The following is a 23,614-nucleotide window of genomic DNA, read 5'->3' on the forward strand; positions in this document are numbered from 1 at the left end:
AGAAAGAACTCTCACATCAATTAGGACAGAGTTTCTCTTGATATTTTGGAGATCCTTAGCCAGCTGTGAACATACAACTAAATAATATTACACAAGCAATTTATCATTTGCTAATATTTTTCAGGAGCTTTTGTATGATTATTTTTGGAATGGGAAAATGCAACTTACAGAAGTAGATAAATTTTACAAAGTAATACCTAAATGTTCCACATATATGTTTTAAAAGGTTTTGCTTTGTTTTTAATAATTTGGAAATACTGCCTTCACCAAACCTATTTTATTGTTCACCATTATTTCTCACCATCAGACATAAAATTATTTGCTTACTGTTGTCTTCCCCTCACTAGGATATCAATTCCATGAAATTAAGGACTTTGGATTTGTTCAACACGAAATCCACATTACCTAGACTGGTGCCCGACACGTAGAAGGAGCTTAAAATATATTTGTTGAATTATGAATAAATGTACAAGTAAATTAATTTCATTTTACATCATTTTTTTTATTTAACATATTTTGAAAGAGAAAAATATCTTTTTTTAAGAAGAAATCATGGTACATTAAAGCAATAAAATGTAAATCAAACCTGAGGGAAATGTTTTAGTAACTCCATATTTGTTAAAGTAAGATTGTAAATAACAGTTTATAGATTTTATATTCTGATCCACCACAGTCCTTTTGGAAAAAAACTTTACAGTATACTTTGTTCTTTCAAATTCATAAAGATACCACTCCTCTGATTTAAAAAAACTGTCCTGAAACTGAAGAATATTCCTTATCCAATGTAAAGAAAATTTTAGGTACCATGTGTGTCCATGAGTAATGCAGTTGGACATAGTACAGTACCACTACTCCATATGGAGCAGGATGTGCCCGCAGCAGTTGGAAGCAAGGGTGAGTGATTGACTCTCTTGATACAAAAACCTCTGAGCCTTTGGTCGGGGGCATTTCTAGGAAGTCAAACATGCCTGCAAAATAGCATAATAAGTGTCCTCTTATTATTTAGCTAGCAGTTTGCTGTTTGTATATATTAACTTTGAGAAACATGTGAAACTGATGTTCTCTGCTTTTGGGTCCATTCAGTAAAATAAGAATTCTACAAGTGGGTAATTTTCAATCAGTTTTTGCCTCCACCCTGCAAGCATACCCAACTTCTTCAGATAGTTGTTGTTGAATAACTGCTCTCCTTTTATTTATTACACAATGCATTTTATCTAAACAAAATTAGATTTTACATTTGTCAGGGCTTGAACTGGAATAGGATGAGGAAATTAAATTCTTTTACAAATACTGTAGTAAACTGTAAATCTATCCTGTCACATTTTAGTGGTCCCAAATGGCTGTCTTTCACTCCTACTTTCTTTGGCTTTCTTTTCTTCTGTATCTTTTATCTCTCACTGCCTTCTTTCTCTCTTCCTGTCTTTCCTTCTTTATCTTCCTTTGTCTGTATGTGCCTGAGAGTAAATGAGGGGATAAATGGTCAAATATGCAGGTATGCTGGAGTAACTGTTGCCCAGTCAGTCCCATTTCTTTACCAGATGTCTCCCAAAACTTGTATTCTTTACAGTTTCCATTCTATTCTGATCTTCTTTATATCATCATGGACAGACATTTGACAGGCGGGTATAACAAGGCAAGAAGATACGTTGGGACTGCTCTATTACAAAGTGGGTTTACTATCAGTAGTTATATTGGAGCTATGGTGATGTCAGTGATGCATTCTCCACTGCTTACTTACAGAAAGTTACAGGAATGGACATCTGGACAGTTGGGGTGTGACACAGCCTACAGAATTGATAAGTGACCATGGACCAAATTTTAACTATTTCTAGGATTTTTATATCATTTCTCTTCAGTATTTTTTTGTGTGTGTGTGTGTGTGAGAAAGATCAGCCCTGAGCTAACATCCGTGCCAATCCTCCTCTTTTTGCCGAGGAAGACGGGCCCTGAGCTAACATCCGTGCCCATCTTCCTCCACTTTATGTGAGATGCCGCCACAGCATGGCCTGACAAGCGGTGCCTCGGTTTGCGTCCGGGATCCGAACCTGGGCCGCCAGCGGCAGAGTGCGCGCACTTAACCGCTACGCCATGGGGCCGGCCCTCTCTTCAGTCTTCACTTGACCCATTTGCTTTATACCAAGTCTTGAATGACATAGCCCCTCTGTAGTCTTTGGATAAAGGGGAAATGGATTTGGGAAGTTATTTTGAGTTCCTAAAATGTCATGATCTAATACACTGAAAATTAGCCACTGGCATCCCAGCTAACTTTTCTTTTACTGTATATCTCTTTTCACTGAGCTTAGTAAAATTATAAATAACTAGTATGCCATGGAGGAGTTGAGGGTCTGGGGAGCAAACGATCAAGCAAACTGAATTTGGACACTTTAACTTGAGTGTGTATCAGAACAGATCCAGTTGAAATATCCCCACCCTCACCTCTCCCACACCTCTCCTCCCTAAAAAGCAAGTGATTTTAAATTTTGATATTTTACTAATATGGTTGGTGAGCACTATCGTATTACCAGTGTCATTAATAAAACTAGGATGTAGCTAATGTAAAGCATTTGACAGTATTTTGGCAGAATCTCCATGTAGAGAGATGAGTAGTCATATACTTTCATTTAAAACTTAAACGTATTATGCAAGCTGAACACTTGTACATATGGGAATTTTCTTTGAAGGCAACCAAACCCAAGAAAGACATTGTCCTTGTCATTCTCAATGTCAATTTTTTAAATTAATTTTTTATTTTAGAATAACTTTGGATTTACAGAAAAGTTGCAGAGATAGTACAGAGTGTTTCCATATACACCTCACCCAGTTTCTCAACTTAAGTTTTTATTTTATTATTTTTTTAAAAGAACAGAGCCTAAGGAGATGTGACCACTAAATAATATGGTATCCTAAATTTTGGAATCCTGGAGCATAAAAAGGATATTACCTAAAAACTAAGGAAATGTCAATAAGGTGTGGACTTTAGTTAATAATAATAATAATAATGTGTCAATATCGGCTCATTAATTGTAACAAATCTACCATACCAGTGTAAGGTATTAATAACAGGAGAAACTGGCTATAGGGTATATGAGAACTCTGTCTTATCTTTGCAATGTTTCCATAAATCTAAAACTTTTAAAATAAGATTATTTTTAAAAATATCACCCCCCAAAAAAGTCAATTATATATTTATTCAATATCTACTCTGCGCTCAGCACTTTTTGGTCAGTGTTACAAGTGTGAGTTCTTTGTGAATTCACTTATTGAATCAAAGACATTCTTTGAGTATCTGCTGTGTTCCAGACACCATTGCAGCTGCCTAGGATGCAAAGATGAATAAGACACAGTGCCTGCCCCCAAGGGACTCCATTCTGCTAAAGGCTGGAGACAACCTAACCTGCGATAAGTACTGTAATAAAGATAGAAGTCATGGCCTGTGGGAAACCATAGGTAGGGATCTTTTATTTTGCTGGGTTGGGAGTGAAACTAAGTGTTACAAAATGGCTAACTTTCAGAAGAAGGCAATGGACCAGTCACCAAAGGAAATTTAAACAAATATCTAATAATCAGAGGGTGATAGCAAAGGTATAGTGATGTTTGAAAGAAACAAGAGTGATGAGAACAACTGTATCCAATGGTGACTAATTACAAATAGAACTGCAAGATTTTTAGTCCCAGTGGGGAAACAAGTTCAATATAAGCCAGCAGTTAGTTTTCTTACATCAAAAACTGGTGTGAGACAGGAAAATATTAAAAATACAACCTCCAAGAACAAAAAAGTAGTATTTCTGTTCTCCTGGATGACAAACTTGTCTTTACTAAAATAGCAAATCCAATTCTATTCTCATTTGGTCCTCCTTTTACCTGTTGTATGCAGAGAATTATCTTTAAGTTAGATATACAAAAGATTAGAGAAGATTCAGAGAACCAAAAGAAGCATAAAAATGGAAACTAAAAGTCATTTTAAAAGCCATAAAATTGCTTAGTTCAGAAAAAAGATTTCTACCCCCCTAACTTTCCAGTAACTGAAAGGTTGTTATCAGAAAGGCACTGACAATATGGTTTTTTGAACAGAAGTAGAGGTATAGCCTTAAATTTAGCAGAATAAAATTAAGCATAAGAAAAAGCTTCCTAGTTTAAGCAAAATTAAACACCAATACTTTAAAGTCAGTAATGGGAGAGACTGCCCTCTTTGATTTAGGGGGATGTCTTGGCCTTTGTTGAAGGTCCAGAAACAGAGATAATTGTTTCCAATATTCAGATAAATAGGGTACTCTTTGGTTTGAAAATGCTATTAGATACCAACAACGTTTTAGCAAGTATATAAAATATCAATGACTATTTTGTGATCCTAACACATAAACATGACAGTTATGTTTAGATTTGGGTTCCCAAAGGAAAATTAAATCCATCAAAAGCAAAGAAGAATCCCAGCTGGCATAAGCACTTGACAGATTCAAAGAAGATAGGGTTTTCCTGTAATATATTCTATTCTCAACCTTTTGTTTCAGCTTTAACATTTCTATCCTTTCAAATGCTACTCCAGCCAGTCCACCTGCATCAAATGAATAATAGCTTTTTATAAGTAGTAGCAATTTTTTTCTGTATATAGACAATAAGAGTGCCCATCTTTAGAAGCAATTTTTTTTCTGTAGAATCAGACTGCTCTTACTTTTTTATTTGAACTAATTACTGGGTGCTTTCAGAGCTTTGCTTTTCATATACTACGTATATTTTAGTCACACTATGTCCTTAGCATTTGTTTCGGTTTATAAAGAATACAATTAGCCTTTTTAATGCTTAGTTCAGTCACAATTAAAGCTCCCCTAATGGTTAGGGATTGGTCTTTCCAAGGCCGAGAAGGTGTTTTTAATTATTCATTCCTTGGTTTGTTTCTTACAGCAGCCTCAGCTGTGCTTTATTATTCCAAGGTTAATGCAAACTGAGAAGTGGGTAAATTAAATCTGCTTGGCAGCCAACAACCCTATGTATTAGCAGACACTGTAAGATGGGGATGGGCAGTGTAAGTTATTTCCACCATTGCAGCACTGCCAAAAGCAAAAACCACTAAATCCCTCAAAGATAGCCTACGTTGACAGGAATTATTAAGGGATACCACAAATTGGTGGTTCTTAAGTATTAGCAGATCTTCAGTAAAATCTGTGTTTGTTTTGCTTACAAAGAGAGAATCCAGTGGCTGAAATCTGAAAGGTAATCATAGCTTCTGTAGAAAATTGATGTAGATACCATGACTAATGAACTTTGTATAATATTAAATCACCAAGTTGAGTGCTGGAAGTCACTTCTATAAATGTTTTACAAGGGCAGACTGCAAAATCTCACATGAAAGCGAGGGCATAATGGACTGTCTTTAGACAACTAACCAGTATGAAAGTGTTGTCATATACTCCATCCCTGTGAGTGTTGTGAGGAACAGAATGTTTCTAGAGCCTTTCATTTACTTCCTTTTTAAAAATGTGTATTCTTTATAGCTATGGAATCAGAAATTTTGTAGACTCATAAGGATGCCTGATAAAAATATTGGCACAAATGATTTGGCATAAAATAGATTTTGTGAAGACAGCAAAAGCCGAAAAGTAACTTCTTAGTCTTCTGTTTGGTTACCCATTCTCTCTTCTCCCCCAGGGTGTTTTGTGTGGCTGGTCTATTAAAAACTCATCTCCAGCTGGGGCAGCACTTCTGCCAAGAGCCGCCAGAGCTCAGTCAAGTACCTTTCATCCCTTGTCTGTGGAACAGATAAGATAGACAGACCTATGCTACCTGCCGTGTTCTTACTCCCTTTGACCAAAAAACCCATCTATCTACTGACCTTTGCTGATGGGCTAAAGGGAAGAAAGAAGGATAGGAGATGAAATCTGTGCATGTTATTGAAAATCTGGATTTTCTTTTTTAACACAAAGCCTGATGCTTTCATGAAAGCCATTGTAAGTTATTAGGAAATCCAGGTTTCTGAGATTATTAAATAGAAGTTTAAGAAGGAAGAAAGTAAGTGGAGTGAACTCATTTGAAAATAATAATCCCATCTCACATAGTTGTGGTGAAGGTTAAAGAAGATGATGCATAGGAAAGTGCTTTGTGAACTCTATAAACCTATCCAGAGATTAAATATTGTTAAATAGTAACTAAATATTATTATATTAAATATTGTTAACTAAGTTGCTAAGTGCTTACATGATATCAGGATTTACATGTTTGCTTCCAACCATAATACCTCTAATCTGGTTTTTATTGGTACTTGTTTGTAATTTTTGCCAATTCTAGTCTCTTAAACAGAAATGTAGGGAGTTAATGCTGGCACCATTTAGTTTATTATCAGTGCTGCCATGTTTTCCGTTTCTCCTGCTTCTTATCTATGCTAAGCCTTGCTGTCAGAGCATTGTGTGGCTAAAAAGATGAGCTTTTGAATGAGACAGTACTGGGTTTGAAACTCAGTTCCACCATTTACTGTGTAACCTTTGTCAAGCCACTAAACTTCTTTGAGCCTTAGTTTCAGATAACAGTACGTTTGCAGAGTGGCAGTAATTTGAAGGAATATATGTTAATGGTAATAGTTACCATTTTTAAAGCACCCACTCTTTGCCAGGCACTATACTTGACACTTTGTATGTATCTAATTTTTATGAAGCCACACAAGGTAAATAATGTTCCCTTTTACAGATAAGAAAACTTATCTGAGGCTCAGAGAGGTGTGTCTGGCATATAGGAGATGCTCAGTAAATGATGGATCTTAGTATATATCACATGGACTTCATTGTGTGATCCCTACTTAGAACCTCCCATCAGTGCCTGTCAGCCTTTCATGTACATACCAGTCATCTGGAGATCTTTTTTAAAATGTAGATTCTGATTCAGTAGGTCTGCATAATGCCTCTGCTCTCTGGACCACACTTGGAGGTCCTCAGTGACTCCATAGTCTGTGATTGTCGTTCTCAATCCCAGGTGCTCGTTAAATTCTGATTCAATTGGTCTAGGGTAGGACCCAGGCTTTTTTTTTTTTTTAAGTTCCAGAAGCAGTTCAAACTTGTTTTTTTTAAGCACTGGACTGCCTTTATTCAAAGAAATCGTGTGCTGAATATATATATGTTTGTGTGTATATATACGTGTGTGTGTGTGTGTGTGTGTGTATGATATAAAAACTAAGTGGAGTTTTTCTGGTTGAATATCATGTGGGGAGGAAGCAGAAAGATTAGTGATCCCCAGAGACCACAGTGGAGCCCTGGAGCTGCTAGAAGCAACAAATTGGAAAACCACTGGTCTCCAGAATACATTTGCAACTCTCTATCATGACATTTAAGGCCCTACATTACCTAACCTCAGTCGCCTGGCATATTTGCTGTTCTCCCACAGGGAACCCACTTTGCTCCTCCCTGCTTTTTTTCCATGCAGTGCCTTTAACCTGTTGTGCGCCATTTTCCTGTACCTGTTGAAATCTGCTTTATCTTTCCAACCCAGCTTCATTGCCACCCCTTTTGTAAAGCCTTTCCCTAGAGAAGGTGCAGTTCATGTCAGAACCACCTGTGGGACATGTTCAAACGACATGCTTACCCTGAGAGAGTGTAATGTTTCTTTTTCTCAGGTCACTGCTGAAATGAGGCCTGGTGTTGCTGTGGTGTAAGAAAGCCCACCCACCAGGAAATGAAGTTGTTTTCACGGGGCTCCCATGGCATCTTGATTTTGAATCTCATGGAGTACATTTATCTTACCTTCTCTCATGTGGCCCAGATGGGAAGCCCCTTGAGGATCATAACTGGTTTTTTGTCTTGCCCAGATCACAGTGCAGTGCCCGGCACATAGTAAGCCCTGAGGAAAAGGTGGGGAACTGTTGAAAATAAGTCTCAGCACCCTATGGCCAGTATTTTCATCTTGTGGAGATCTTGATCTCCTGAAGTAATCATAGAGAAGTTTTGAATTAAGTTCACTAAACACCACCTCTTATTGACAGTCAATCAATGTCTATTAGTGCTGGATTATTATTTACAGGGTCCATTTCGGCCACCTAGCCTTTCTTCCTCTACAGGGCTGACATTTAGCCTTTCTTCTCCTAAACTTGGGGGGGAAAAGTGTCTCTATATTTTATTTGTTTTTGTTGAAGTGGTAATGTGTGTGTATCGTGGAGGTGAGAATGAATGAGAGGATAAATTTTAAAGTTACTGTTATAGACCATATGAGAGTTTTGGCCTGGTGCCAAAGAATAGCTGAAGCTATTCTTTACTGAATTGTAAACCAAGAACGGTGGAACTTATTAGTCATTTGTCAGTTTCTTTCATGAGCTCAGTATTTAATGGAGAGAAGTATGGGGGACAGAGAGAGATATTAGCATACAAGGTGTCATACAGCAGGTACAGAAAAGGGAAATTAAAGCCCCTAAAGATAATCCATGTCTTGAGTCCCGGGGTAAAGGGAGAGGTGAGCTTTAGGACCTTGAGTCAACCCTACTAGTCTCTCACTTACCTGATAATAATAACAGCATAAATGTACGTAGCCCATACTGTGAGCCAGGCACTGTTTTAAGCTCTTTACATATATTAATTGATTTAATGCTCACATCAACTCTATGAGGCGGCCTCTCTTTCACAGATGAAGGAACTGAGACAACAAGAGGTTAAATAACTTGCTTTAAGTCACATAGTAAGGGGCAGAGCCAGGATTCAGACCCTGGCTCTCTCCATCTGAAGCCCTCTTTCTTTACCACTATGCTATACTGATAGACTATTGTTTTACTAAAGATGTTTGTTTATTGCTTTTCAGCAAACATTTATTAAGTGTGTGTACAGTTTACTTTTACCTTTAGTCTTCTAGTTGACTCGTTTCCTCTCCCTTCTCTGTGCTAACCTTGGCTTCCAGGCAGCCTGGTGGAAGAGAACAGTGATGATGGGTCTTGGAGCCAGATAGCAGTGTCAGGGATACAAAGAAAAATCATGCAGGTTGTAGGATACCACAGCCAATCTTTTTTGGAATAAGTTAGGCAGCTATATGAAGAAATTGTTGTTTACCATTTTCCTGTCCAAGAAACAAAAGATGTTCTCAGCCAATGAAAAGTGTATTGAGTATATTGGAGGTGTTTAGCCTACTTGGGAAACAAATTGCCTTGATAGTAACTCTGTATACTAATAAACAAATCTTAACTATAGTGTCTAAGAACAGTTAACTGTTTCTAAGATCTGCCCCATCTTAACTTTCAAATGGAATTTTTACTTTGATATAGTATAAATGTTAGAGAGTAATAAAGCTGCATTTGGAATGATACTGGGGAACTTTATGTCCTGTCCTCTATGAGTGTTAACATTTTTGAGAACTGAAAAATTTTGAGAAGGATTTGGCTTCCTGAAAACTGTGTAGGGGAAGCAGTGGCTTGCACTCTTGTCAAAAGCTTGTTTAACCTGCACATAAGATCAGTAGACACATTAAAGCTCTACAGCCTTCCTGTCTAACGCATGTGTGGGGGAAATTTTAAATAATAAAGAAACATTACTTGCTGCGTTGGCTAGCTCACATGCCAAAATTGTTCTTACAGTACAGATAAGAGAGGCTAATTCTAGAAGCCCCGAATACCTTGAGACCTTTCATTTCTCACACAGAATAGAGAACAAGCACAGGAGTTGGGGTGGCCTCGAGGTGGACAACAAAAGCAATGTTGCAGGAAGAAATGGTAGGTTTGCTAAAGACTGAAGAGAATAGTCAAAGATCACTATTTCTAGTTTGAAAACCTAAGGAAAAAAAAAAAAAGAATTTGGTAGCTGAAATAAAAATGACTGTTCACCAGACTTCTGAATCCAGTCCTTGAAACATGCCCAGGATGCAAAGGTAAATAATGTTGGTCTTGATCTCTAGTCTCCTATCTTAAGCAGGGCAGTTTATCAAAATGGTAGCCATATGGTTTTTCCAGTTGAGTCTTCTTATCTAAATTGGCAGCAGTTGTGACATAGTAAGAATCTCTTCTTAGGATCAGAGAGCTCAGGTTTTCTTCTGTGAGTGTGGTCTTGGGCAAAGCACTTCACTTTGTGGACCTTTAACTTTATCACTTTTGAAATGAAGGCTTTGGATAGAAATGATTCTCAGTGGGGGAGGAGCTTTTTCATTTTTTCAAATTATTCCTTCCTTTTCCCTTCCCCCTCCCCGATATACATGCTAAGAATCACTTTTTTCTGCAAGAAGAGGGTATGTTGAAAAGGAAAAAAAATGCTTAGAATAACTCAATTAACTTATTTCTAGAGTCCTTTCAGCTGACTAAAGGATTAAAAATTCTATAATTCAGTATTTTAAGTAAGTCTGATTGTCTAACTCAGTGAAATTCCAGTCCAGTTCTAATGCTTACTTCTGTGTTATGAAAAAGTTGAACTAGATGGTTTCTAAAGCCTTTATAATGGTAACCTTATTTCTAACAGGCCAGCCCTGGTGGCCTAGTGGTTAAGATTCAGCACTCTCACCTCTGCAGCCCAGGTTCATTTCCTGGTCAGGGACCCACGCCACCTTTCTGTCAGTTGTCATACTGTGGCGGGTGCATGTTGCTGTGATGCTGAAAGCTATGCCACTGGTATTTCAAATACCAGCAGGGTCACCCATGGTGGACAGGTTTCAGTGGAGCTTCCAGGCTAAGACAGACTAGGAAGAAGGACTGGCCACCCGCTTCTGAAAAAATTGGCTGTGAAAACCCTGTGCATAGCAGCAGAGCATTGTTTTGCTATAGTGCTGGAAGGAGAGAATGGCGCATAAAGCAGGTTGCCGCTCTGCTGTACACAGGGTTACTAGGTGTCAGAATTGACTTGATGACACTAACAACCACATATATAAAATAAGATTTGGTTCTTTTAACTCTGTGACTTATTTTTGTGCTTACAAATGAATGTGTCTTATAAAAATATAGCTTAGAAAGAAAAGGAAGAATATACAGTTTTTCCCTGTAGTCTTCTGTCCTGCTTCCCGGTTTTTCTACATCTCTCTGCTCACTGTTTTGCAGTTATGTCTCTTAAAATTTTAAGTCTGTTGCAAAGTTGTACACTATATCACACACTGGGAAAATTAAATACACACACACACACCTATACATAATATAGAAAGAGGCAAGGAAGTCTACGGTGTCATAAACTTACTGAGAGAATCTTCCTTCCTCATTAACTTATAGAAGACTAGTTTACTCACTGAGCATACTATCTTGCTAGCCTACTACTTTCCCTGGGAAAAGAAAGTACCATGATTATTAAGCAGTATTATTTTTTGTTTAAAATTCTCTTTTTCTCCCATTTCTTCCTATCTGCTAAGTTGTTAACCCTGTTAACAAAGGGTACAAAGTAGATGACAAGTAGGGACTTTACTTAAAGTAAGATTTGGTAAAAGATAACTATAGTCAAATGAAATCTTTTTTTTTTTTTCATCTTTACATCTCAAATCTGGAAAGTATGAGTGAGGATATGGAAATCCTTCCCATTTATTAAGCACTTATTGACAAAAATGTAAAATAATTCTTTTTCTTGGACTACTTTGAGAATAAGGACCAGATCCTTAAGGACTAGAAAGAAACTGTATGAAGGAGAAAAAATTAACCGTCCAGTTCTGCTTGGAGCTTAGTGTATGAAATGAATCTTTTCTATCAGCACTATTATATCCTAACTTGCTAAGATGTTATGGTGGACTTTGGTGGTATTGGTCTTTTTTAAAAAATTGCTGAATACAAACATAGGGAATCTCAGAAGTTCCATTCTCTGTTTGTCTTCTCAAGAGCTCCAGTCCTAGCCTGTTTTCTCAGTATGCTCTTGGCCACAGGAGATGCCTTTTCACTACCAGAAGTTCTTTTTTCCTGTGATCTAGATAGTGTTGTTCCTTAATATTTCTTCTTTCCCTAGTATTAAAGGTCCCATAATTAACTTTTTATAATGCTATGTTTGCATAGAATGATACCACTTCCTAAGAAGAACCTAGCCTCTGGGGGTGAGAAAGGTGTCCTAGAGGATAATGCAGATAAGACCTAAAGGACAAATAGAATGGTCAGACCTACAGAGCATCTTGTCCAAAAGCCAGGAGGCAATAAAGAGCCCAGCTCCTTTGGAGGTTCTACAAGTAATTCCAGTATGATTGGAGAATGGAGTTGGAGGAGAGGGGAGTGCGAGGGGTGAAGCCAGAGATGTAAACTGGAGCCAGATCTGTATGAAAGACTTTGTATGCTACAGAGGAATTTGGACTTGATCTTGGAGGTATTAAGAAGCCAAAGAAAGCAGGGAAACAAAAGTTCCCATTTAAAAGATTTTCTGGAGATTGCCCTGTCTGCGGTTTGGTGGATTGATTGGAGGAAAGCAAGACTGGAGGCAGAGAAGATGCAGAGGATGCTGGTGCCATCGTCTGAGTGAGAGCTGATGCAGCTAATAGACAGATTACAGAGATATTATGGAGTAAGATTCTGCAGCCTTTGGGGAATTTAGAGAAGAGAAGGAGGAAGCATAGTCAAGTTTGACTCTCAGGTTTCTGACCAATTAGAGGTTCCGTTAAGTGTTTGCTAGGTTGATTGTCGAAGGTGGATAATGAGATAATTTCTCACCTGAATGAAGGTGAGAAAACATGGTGGCTGAGGGAAGAAACCCTTAGGGAGGAGGATACTGAAGAGATGTCATTGAAGAAGACAAAAGAATTGCAGTAGTACCCTAAATTAGAGAGAGATTCTTAGAGGGATACCTGGGGAAGAGAGTTTTTCAGGAATCAGGGTGGAAGCTACAGAGAGTTTTGCTAAAATGAAGACAAAAAGCACTGTTGTATTTAGCAACAAATAGGTCAGCCCGTGGCTTTGAGAACACTTGAAAACATTTTCCTCCTTGAATCTCCCCACCCCCACATGTTTTTTCTCATTTCATTCAGACAGTTTGGTGGCATTTCCCCTCATCAACTGCCGTTTCTGCTCTCCTTATCTGTAGCTGATCTGAGCCACGTTTTCTTTTAAGGGATGGGAACTACCCTTTCCTTACAGTCTGACACTAGAGAAACACATACATTTTTGTGTTGTAAGCCTGAAGCTCAATATTCCTGCAGCTTTTTACTTCCAAAGGGACTTTGGACATAGGTGCAGCATATCATTTGTATGTGAACAATGTGCCTCCCCACAGAAAGGGATGAATTCAGCTACAAGCAGTCTGACATATAAGCAGGGATTGCTAGAGCTCCTAAGAAATCTTCTTGGAGCCAAGATCCCAGCATTGCCTGGGCATCCTTCCTCTTTCCTGTCTCAGTCAGTGTTAAATGAGAAGGCAGCAGATGCAGCCAAACTCTTAGAGTCATAACTGTGGCACAGCACACTGAAAGTATTCAGACATATTTAAAGCATCTGATAATCTTAAAGACAGGGAGTGCTTAGTCCTTTTCTTAGTCCTTTCCTTTTAGCATTTTTGTTGTAAATGTGTAAATTTCATATATATGTAAGGGCTCATCCTCTGTAGGCAGCAGCACAGAAAGCTGAACACAGTTTATAACATTGATTCTCTAACAGAATTTCTCCAAGCAGCAACTTTGGGCATTCAACCAATTTGTAATTTTCTAACTGATATTGGCATTTTAATAGATTTATCTAATTGCAGTTTATTTTGAAATTTAACTGTTAGCTGTGTTTTTCTTCTTTAAAAAGTAAAATCTGAAAATAAAAAAAATTAAGGGTGTTGATCGTTAAGAATACTGCAAGTGGGAAAACATTGCTAAATAACCTCATATAAATAAAAATCCTGATGTTAAATAAACATTCCATTCAGTGAAAAATTGGATTTCATGGGAGTGGCAGCTATGAATTCTGATGATTTCCAAAGTTCTGCCCTGTCTAAATACACATCATAAGACTAGGTTGCAGGATGATGATGATTTATGCACAGGTCTTGGTAGTCTGTTTTCTAGTCCTAGGATCTTGAAACCCTTCTTATAAAATCACCAGGCAGTTAACCTTTTGACTGTGTTGGTGAACTTCTGTATCGTCCGCAAGGCATAACCACAACCACAATAGCAGCTAACATTTGGAGGCTTACTGTTTGGGCTCTTCAAGGCCCCATTTTCCAAGCTTTGTGAGTACAGTTCTACTGAAACTTCACAATTGCTCCATGAGGTTGGTCCTATAATTGCCCCATTTTGCAGATGAAGCAACTAAGGCTTTGAAAGATTGCGTCATACAGATTTTCATTGGCAGGGCTAAGATTCAGACAAACAAGTATGGCTCAAAGCCTATTCATATTCTTCACCACTGCTCTATAATGCAGGTGTCCTCTGGCACCAACTTTTATTTGATCAACTTAAGGGAGAAGCAACCATTAAAAATATAAAACAGTCTGCAACATCTGCTTCTCGTTTCTTTGGTCCAATCAAAGTATATAAAAGCCCCTTCTTCTCTTTTGTATAGATCCAAATAATTCTAACATATTAAAAAAAATTTGGTCAGGATGGGCTACTAGAGCCGCTAGACTTACACCGTCCAATATATGTGACCACTAGGCACATGGAGCTATATTTAGATTTAAATTCATTAAAATCAAGTGAAATTGAAAATCCACTTGCTCATTTCAAGTGAAATTCTCACTAGCCTCATTTCAAGTGCCTAATGGCCACATGTGGCTAGTGATTACCATTTTGGATAAAGATAAGAACTAGAACATTTTTGTTATCACAGAAGGTTTTATTGGACAGTGCTGCTCTAGAACAGTACTGTCAAATAGAAATATAGTGTGAGCTACGTGTAATTTTAAATTTTCTAGTAACCACATTAAAAGAAATAAAAAGAAATTGTGAAGTTCATTTTAATATATTTTTAGCCCAATATATCCCAAATGTTATCATTTCAACATGTAATTAACAAAAAGTAATGATTATTTTACTTTCTGTTGCATTCTCATAGAAATTTGGTACATATTTTACATTTTACATTTGCAGCACATCTTAATTTGCACTAGCCACATTTCAGGTGCTCAATAGCTACATGTACCATATTGTACATCACAGTTCTGGACTTTTATACCAGGGTTTCTCAACTGGGACATATCAAAATAGGAGTGAGACAGAGGGCTGTGTGATTCAAGAACCACTGCTATAAGCTTGGGGATTGCAAGTGGTGCAGACATGCCATTTCTAAGATGAGAGAGGAGGCCATATTGCTAAAACTCAATCTATATATTAGGGAAGTAACACTAATCTTAAATTCATTTTAAAACACCAATCTGTTTTCAAGATAATTTGTTACTACTAGTAAAGTATTTTCTTAAAAAGACACATTTTGGCAGCATAAACCAACTCAGAGTGATAATGTCAGCTGTGTTATTTAATCCACTGTTAATAACTGCGTAGACAGCTGACTGACTTCAAAGAATCAATAAAATTTGGAGTTTTCGCTGAGAGCCTGGTAAAACTTGGAATGGGCACAAATTGAATGTAAATTATCTAAAGACATTGCCCACGTTTATGATGTTCTGCTTTCTACTTCTGAGTCCCTTCTTTGGTGTCACTATTTGGTGACTCCTTATTTAGCCTAAATTATATAACTAACTGTGATTATCATTCTTGGAAGATCATCTTAAGAGTTCTCAAAGTAACTCAGAGAAATTATATCTTCGTATTTGGGAAATGTGTCTGTGCACATTTTTTCATAACTGTATACTCTCCTGTGTGTATTTTTTAAACTAAATTTCTTCATCTACCTTGAAGTAATGTAACTACAAACCTGTAATTTACTCTACTTTTAAGCTCTTCCTTCTGATAAACTTATCTGTTCATATTGAGTCTAATTATAGCTCAGGATGTAACCATGTGTATTATTCATCTGAATGAGTGAGCTTGTCTGGGAGTAAGGGGCTGTTGTTGCCAAAGCTTTATTGTCATTTGGCCTGACTATATTCTGTCTATGTCAGCTTCAGGAGAGGTAGATAAAGGGGAAGATGGGGCAGGAATACAGTACTCTGGTCCCTTGCAGCACTGCTTCTCAAAATGTTTCAGCACTTTGTAAAAAACTTGGCTAACTATTTTATTTTAGTTTTTTACTTAATCTTTTTTTAATAAGAGAAATCAAACACTAGAGGTAAAATTGAACTCTTCTTCATTCCCCGTCTCCAGATCTGTTTCCTCCCATCACCCCACTCTACCTCTCCCCTGCTCCTTGCACAACCACGATCCTGAATTTAGATATATCTTTACAGTTCATTTCTTAAAAGACTTTGACATAGATATGTATCCATAAACAATATAAAATATTGTTTTGTTTCTCTTTTATACAGTAGCATCACACTTGTACGTATGCTGCAACTTGCTGTTCTCAGATAACGTTTTTGGATACTTTTTTCTTAATATAAAAATTTGATACATATATAAGAACATATCTAACACATAAGTAAGCTATGAAACCTACTAATAAAACAGATAACTCCTGAATCTACCATACGTACTGAGAAGTAAAACATTACCAGAATGTTTGAAGGTCGTCTGTGCTACTCTTCAGCCCTCTGATTCCACCCAGGAAACTACTCTTTTGAACTTGGTTCTCATTCATTTTCTTGCCATACCACATATGTGTGTGTCCCTCAGCAATATATTTTCTTGTTTGCTTCTTTTAAACTTTGTAGAAATAGTATCATATTGTATATATTCCTTTTAGACTTTCTTTTTTATTCAATATGATATTTTTAAGATTCATCCATGTTAATCTGTATATTTTCACTGCTGTGTAGTATGCCTTTAGGTAAAATTTATCCGTTTTTCTATCAATGGACATTTGTGTTGTTTCCAATTTTGCTATTACAAATAGTGCTTCCCTGAACATTCTTGTATATGTCTTCTGGTACACGTGTATCAAGATTTCTCTGGGGAATGTACCTAGGAATGCAATTTCTGTGTTGTAATATAGGAGTATATATATTCAACTTAACTAGCTAAGTCCACATTCTTATCCAAAGTGATTGAACACATTCATCAGCACTGTATAGGAGTTCTTGTTTTTCCACATCCTCATCAACACTTGGTTTGCCAGGCATTTATTTTTGGCTATATATTTTGTAAAATAGTATTGAATTGTAATTTTAAGTTTAATTTCCCTGATTTTAATGAGATTGAGCATTTTTCATATGATTATTGGCCATTCATGTTTCCTCTTTTTGAAATGCCTATTTATGTCTTTTCCAATGGATTGTTAGTCTTTTTCTTATTTGATTCATAGGAATTTGTATATTCTGGACACTAGAATTTGGTCAATTTATATGTTCCAAATATCTTTTCTCAGTTTGTGGCTTGTCACTCTCTTTAGTCAAACTCCATAACTTTTGACTTTCGTATTTAAGTGCTTAATCCATCTACAACAGAGTTTTGTATGTTTATTGAGTTAGAAATGCAATTTCTCTATTTTCCAAATACAAAAACTGTTTTCTTAGTCCCATTAGTTCTGACATATATCAGATTTTCATATGGGTGTGGAAAAGTTCAAAGAGTTTCTTTGAGCATCTAAACACATTTTAGAATCAATTTGTCGAGTTTATTTTTTAAAAAAACTGTTAGACTTTTGATTGGAATTGGCATTGGATCAATTCAGGGAAAATTGACATCTGTAGGATACTGGGTCTCCCTACCCGTAAACTTGGTATCTCCCTCCATTTATTTAATTCTCTTGAATGTATTTCAAGAAGTTTTATAATTTTCTCCATAAAAATCTTACATATTTTAATGAAATTTATTCACAGGTTCCTTATGTTATTAATACTATTGTAAAAGATATTTTAAAACACGTCTTTAGGGCCGGCCCCGTGGCTTAGCGGTTAAGTGCGCGCGCTCCGCTGCTGGGGGCCCGGGTTCGGATCCCAGGCGCGCACCGACACACCGCTTCTCCGGCCATGCTGAGGCCGCGTCCCACGTACAGCAACTAGAAGGATGTGCAGCTATGACATACAACTATCTACTGGGGCTTAGGGGGAAAAAAAATAAAGAAATAAAATTATTAAAAAAAAAAAACAAAAAACACATCTTTAATTTTGTTAGTGTATTGAAGTGCAGTTGATTTTTGCATATTGATCTTATATCCAGCCTCTTTGCTAACCCCTTTTATTAAGTTTAGTAAATTGTATATAGGTTTTGAGAGTTTTTCTGTGTACGTAAATACTGCAGATGCTAACAGTTTTATTTTTGCCATCCCAATCCATATACGTTTTGTTTTTTTCCTTGTGTCTTTCATACCTTGATGAATATGATCTCTGGTATAATAATGATTAGAAGTGAATATGGTGGACGTCCTTGTTTTGTTCCTCAGTGTTTTAAAGGATGTGCTTTTAATATTTTACCATTGAGTATATTACTTACTGTGAGTTTTTTGGTAGATGCCCTTTATCAGGTTAAAGAAGTTTCCTTCTATTCCAATTTTACTAAGAGTTTTTACCATGAATGGCTGTTATTAAAGCCTGTAGAGTGCTTTTCCTGTGCCTATGGAGATTATCATTCTTTTCTCCTTCAATCTGTTAGTGAGATAAATTACATTAATAATTTTCTATTATTAAATTATCCTTGCATTCTCAGAATAATCCCAACTTGGTTAAGATGCATGCTTTTTGATATACTACTCAACAGTGAATTTTTTGTAGATATAAACTAATTTTGAAATGAGAGAATAGAAGCTAAATCTTTGTTGACAATAAAATCTTTCCCAAGCACCTTTACAGGATTGCCCACTTTGCTACAGGGTGTGAGGAGAATTTCTGGCTATTAGATGTAGGTATTAGCTTGATATAGCAAAAAGAACACTGAAAAGTTAAATTGTAATCTCATTTTGCTCTTCTGTTCACCTAAGAGAATTAATACAATTCAGTTGAGTTGTGTGGGCCTTATTTTCCTTAGTGAGTTTCTCTGATACTAGGATGTATGTTTACTGCTAGTAGCCATGTCCCTTGCTTTGCTGTTAATCCGTCCTCATCCAACAAACATTTACTTACTAGGCACTAAAATCAAGGCAAAATCTGTTCCTCAAGGAACTTCTATTCTAGGGAGGGACAGAAAAAGTAAACAATAAAAAACACAGTTATAAAACTAAATGATACATCTTATCTTCCACAGACTACACTAGTTGTGATGTGTGGGGGTGGAAGGGTAGGCAGAGATTCTTTGGGTGGAGAGAGAGAAAAGAAGTTTCAGATGAAATATGATACTTGAACTGAGTTCTATGGATAATGAACATTTGCTGATCTCCATGAACCTCATTTGTGTTCTCAGTTGTTAACAAAGGAATTAGACTATTTTTTTCTCTAGCTGCCCTTTTGGCTTTGAAAATCTGTCTTTTTGACCCTTTGACTATATCACTCTTTTCAGGACCTCACAAATAATTTTGTGATTTATTAAACATTTTGCTGCTACCTCTGATTTATGACCCTTGAAATCTTTTGTTCCGTAGGTTTAGGGTTGTGAATGGCAAAACAGAATCTTCTTGATTCTGTTTTATTAAGTAATACCAACATATTTCATTTCTAGAATATTGATGATATTGACAAATGAATCATCATATAGAATTAACCTATTAACTTTGTTGTGTTTTCATGAAGTTGCTCAATTTATTGTTACCATAAATAGATTTTTTTAAATTCCAGGCTTTATGTAATCTCTAAGCACATTTCATTTGTATGTCTTATTTCAGTGCTGGACCCAAAGGAGACAACATTTATGAATGGAGGTCAACTATATTGGGACCCCCAGGATCTGTCTATGAAGGAGGGGTGTTCTTTCTTGACATTACCTTTTCACCAGACTATCCGTTTAAACCCCCTAAGGTCAGTATGAAGTATTCATCCATTTTTAGCAATATGTATTGTTGTATATGTATATGTGTACACATATACATATTCTTAAATATACATATGTAGGAATGCATGTCTGTTCTGTTAACATAGACAACTTCCCAGGGCTGATTGTATGTAAAAAGAAACAGAAGTGAAAAATTATGAGTTATTCCCCCACCCCAGCCCTTTACTCATATTGCATTATTTTTTCTCATCCTTTCTCAGTGTCTCCTTTCTGTGGTATGTGTTTTAATTTAACATAAGACAGCATGTTAGGGGTGGAAGTAGGGGAGTAAGGTTGGGCCGGTGCCAGCCCTAGAGGCCAGAGAACCAGTCTGAAGCTGGAGCCAGAGCCAAGCTCAGGAGCCAGACTGAAGGAGGAGGGAGCCCACCAAGGCAAGGCTTATGGCACTAGCTGTGGAGCTTTGAGTTTTGGTGCCTCCATGGTTCAGCTACTCACATGAAGTACACATGCACTAGAATGGAAAGTGAGACCACAAAGGCCTAAAAATCATGCTAAGAAAATTTAGTAAGGAAATCTTTGTAATAGTCCATTAATATAAATGATTAATTAATGAAAAGTCATACATAAATGACTGAAGAAAGTGCAAGAGTACAGTGTAATCAGAACATGGGAGAATTCGCACTTATTTGAGACAAGATTATATACCTTAAGAATTCTTCACAGTTCTTTCTACTGCCTGTAAGTCAGTCATTTGACAAGTTTAAATTTGTTCTCCACTTTGAAAAGGCAAAGACCCTGAGGACACTGACTCTGTGTTTTGGCCACCAAGAAGGAATTCTCATTTGACCCAGCTTAACCTCTCAATGCAGAGGGAAGTAAAACTTATTTGAGTTGTAGGTTGGAGTAAACAATTTTAAAAAGCAAGAATAAGACTGTACCTTCACCATGACTTTCTGTAATTCCTCTCCCTCCTTCCCATCTTCACTTTCTTTTTTCCTCTCTCTTCCTGTCTTCTTTCCTTTCTATTGAAGCTTAGATATTGTTTTGATATCAAAGCACAAAGTAATAACTATAATTTTACCAAAGAGGAAACCAAGGCACAGAGAAACTAAGTAACTTGCCCAGCATTATGCAGCAAGCGAGCAGTGGTGTCAGGATTTGAACCCAGGAAGTCTGGCTCCAAAGCCTATGTTCCTTTCTACATTACACCATAAATTTTATCCAAGCTGACAGGGCTGGTGGCACTGGTGACCACCCGGAGCTGCCTTTGGTAGGTTCTCAGTGACGAGGCCATAGTATATCTAATACTTAATTTCTCCTTTTACTGCATGAGAACCCTATGTCTTTCCATTCTCCTTTGGACCAGCCTATTAATCACCTGGAGTACCTGTAGCACTGCCAGTGGCTTGAGGACCTTTCTCTGACAGCCTCTTTCGTAGAGAAAGTACAGAGTAGGGAAGAGGAGGGAAAACTCGGGTCAGGCAGTTGTGCTGCTTGTAAGTCTGGTGTAGTCTCTTCTGTGAAATATACATCTCAGAAGACGTGCACGCATAGCCATGTTCCGCATGACAGAAATGTGTAGATTAAACAAAGCTAGAAGAGAAAACTAATAAGTTAGATAAAATAATTCTGTTTCCAGAAAGGCCTCAAAGGACTGGAACGATGAGCCAAAACTAACAAGATGGAATTTAACACAGCTTAATCTGTAGTATTTCATTGAGAATCAGAAAGAAATCATGATACAAGATAGGGAAGAGAGACCTACTTAATTTTCATATAAATAAAATTTGTGGGCTTTTGGCTGACTAAAATTCTGTGGGAACTTGAGGTTCTTGATGCCTCAGGAGACATTTTTAGGAATACAATCTCCAGAACTCTGAACCAATCACACTGTATCTGGAGTGCCTCATTCACGTCTAAGCTTCTCATTTTAAGGACAAACAGTAATAAGGTGGGGAGAGAGAGAGTTATTAACATTCTTGAGTTTCTTACTGAGTCAAGCACTATAGTGGACATCAGCTGTGCCAACTCATTGCTTCTCCAAAACACCCTAGTAAGGCTAGGATGTTCCCTATCACAGATGAAGAAACTTAGATGAGGCTTAGAGAGATTTTCCAATAATATACAACCAAGAATCTTCTGAACTCTGACTCCAGGACCATGAAGTTTCCACTGAATTATACACAGTTACCCTGGAGATATTTACTAGTAAAAATAGGACATAGGAGCAATGTGATAGCTGTCCTCAGATGTTTCAGGAACTGTGGTGTGGGTTGGGGTTAGACTTTATCCTGGATGGCTGGATGGGACAAAAATAGAAGCAGGAGGGTATCAGTTACAGGGAAGTAGATTTCAATTCTGTGTGAGGAAAATCTGACCTGTAGCTGGACAGTCTGCTTTGAATAGCTCTACTTTTGAGACACTGGGCTTCTCTTTACTGGGACTGTTTAAAAAAAGCTGAATTAGTACGTGTCAAGAATAAAATCAGAAAAAAATTAAATCCTTCCACTGAATGAATTTGATTAGACAATCTCTTAGGACAAAGAAAAATCAAACGTGGTAACTCAAATCACAATTTAAAAGTACATTTATTAGAAACCTGTGGGAAGTTTTTCAAAGCAAATTATCATCACCTAATTTGTGAGTTTTAGAAATCAGATTTTTGTAAACAGATGTGTTACTCTCAGGGGGAAAAGTTTGTGGGTTTCCTGTTAACTAAAACAAAGACTTTTATTATTAATAGTTTTGAAGTTCCTTGTCCATGCCTTTCAAGTCTCCTATTACTCTAAATAGTCCATATTTGGGGTTAAGTCTTGGTTTTTTTCTCTGTTGTCCTCATCCTTTGTTCTTTTTCCAACAACCTTATCCACACACTTTGATTCATGCAGTGTTTCCCATTACTCTGAAGAATGGACCAGGGGAGCAGTAGGTATCAGGGAGAATTGTTGGTAAAGCAGAGGCTCACAAATCTGTCTGGCTAGCTAATGGTTATCAAACATCCATACCATAAAGTTAGTCTATAGCATGATGGAATCCATGAGATGACTTTTCCAAAACTCTCATACTTGGAATCCTTAGTGAGGACTTTTAAATACTCTAGTGTGCATATATATTGCTTAAAGGTCAGTGGAGTGATTTGGATGCCTCCATTTGCCACAGCAACTTTTGGGAGTTGGGCTTCATCAGTTTCAACATCCTATACTCCAGTACCTAATTTTACAAAATCAGAGATGAGCTATTCCAATAATTTCTTCCAGAACTCACCTTAATTCTAATAAGGCAAGCAAAACAATTTTTAATTAATTATGTAACATTCATTAAACTTAGTATAGTATTTTAAATAGGTCAAGTACTAGTTATACTTTCAAATGCTGTATCTCAGTAGTTTTTAGTACATTGGTTTTCTTATAAAATCAATATGTTTATGCCCCTTTTACTAAATCTACAGCATTTTTGTTTGTTTGACATTGTTAATTGTATCTGAAGTATCTGATGCCAAGTCTTTAGTTGAATACTTAACCACCAACGATAATATTATTTCTCTGGGAAAACGTCTGTTTAATGATAAACTTTATCTAGGAGTAATATCTTATGGCCAAAAAGAAAAGCATAGTAAGTTGCTAGTATGTCCCAAAGTTTTTTAATACTGTATTTCTTTTTCAGTATAGATATACATTTTAATGTTATAATTCAGATATCTATTTATTTGTCACATAGAAATTGCTTTAAATCTTACTGAGGATTACATTTTCTTATTCATGTTATAGATAATTACTCCCATGGTCAAAACCTGTACTTTTTTGTTTTAAAAGTTTAATGTGTAAGTATTTTAATCTTTTTAACTTTACAAAATCTACACATTTGTTATAGAATAAAAAGTAAT

General features: G+C 36.8%; 1 protein-coding gene across 3 annotated transcripts in view; it reads left to right on the plus strand.

Moving 5' to 3' along the window:
- UBE2E2 (ubiquitin conjugating enzyme E2 E2) overlaps positions 1 to 23,614 on the plus strand; it is a 348,219-nt gene that overhangs the window by 251,738 nt on the left and 72,867 nt on the right. For all 3 annotated transcript variants that reach the window (XM_087430613.1, XM_087430612.1, XM_087430610.1), the window contains exon 4: positions 19,625 to 19,757. In XM_087430613.1, the coding sequence (XP_087286739.1) occupies positions 19,625 to 19,757 (133 nt within the window). The remainder of the gene's footprint in view (positions 1 to 19,624; positions 19,758 to 23,614) is intronic.

Source organism: Ceratotherium simum, chromosome 5, assembly GCF_057802395.1.
Source record: "Ceratotherium simum simum isolate JZ-2026a chromosome 5, ASM5780239v1, whole genome shotgun sequence".
In the NCBI taxonomy this organism is placed as follows: domain Eukaryota; kingdom Metazoa; phylum Chordata; class Mammalia; order Perissodactyla; family Rhinocerotidae; genus Ceratotherium; species Ceratotherium simum.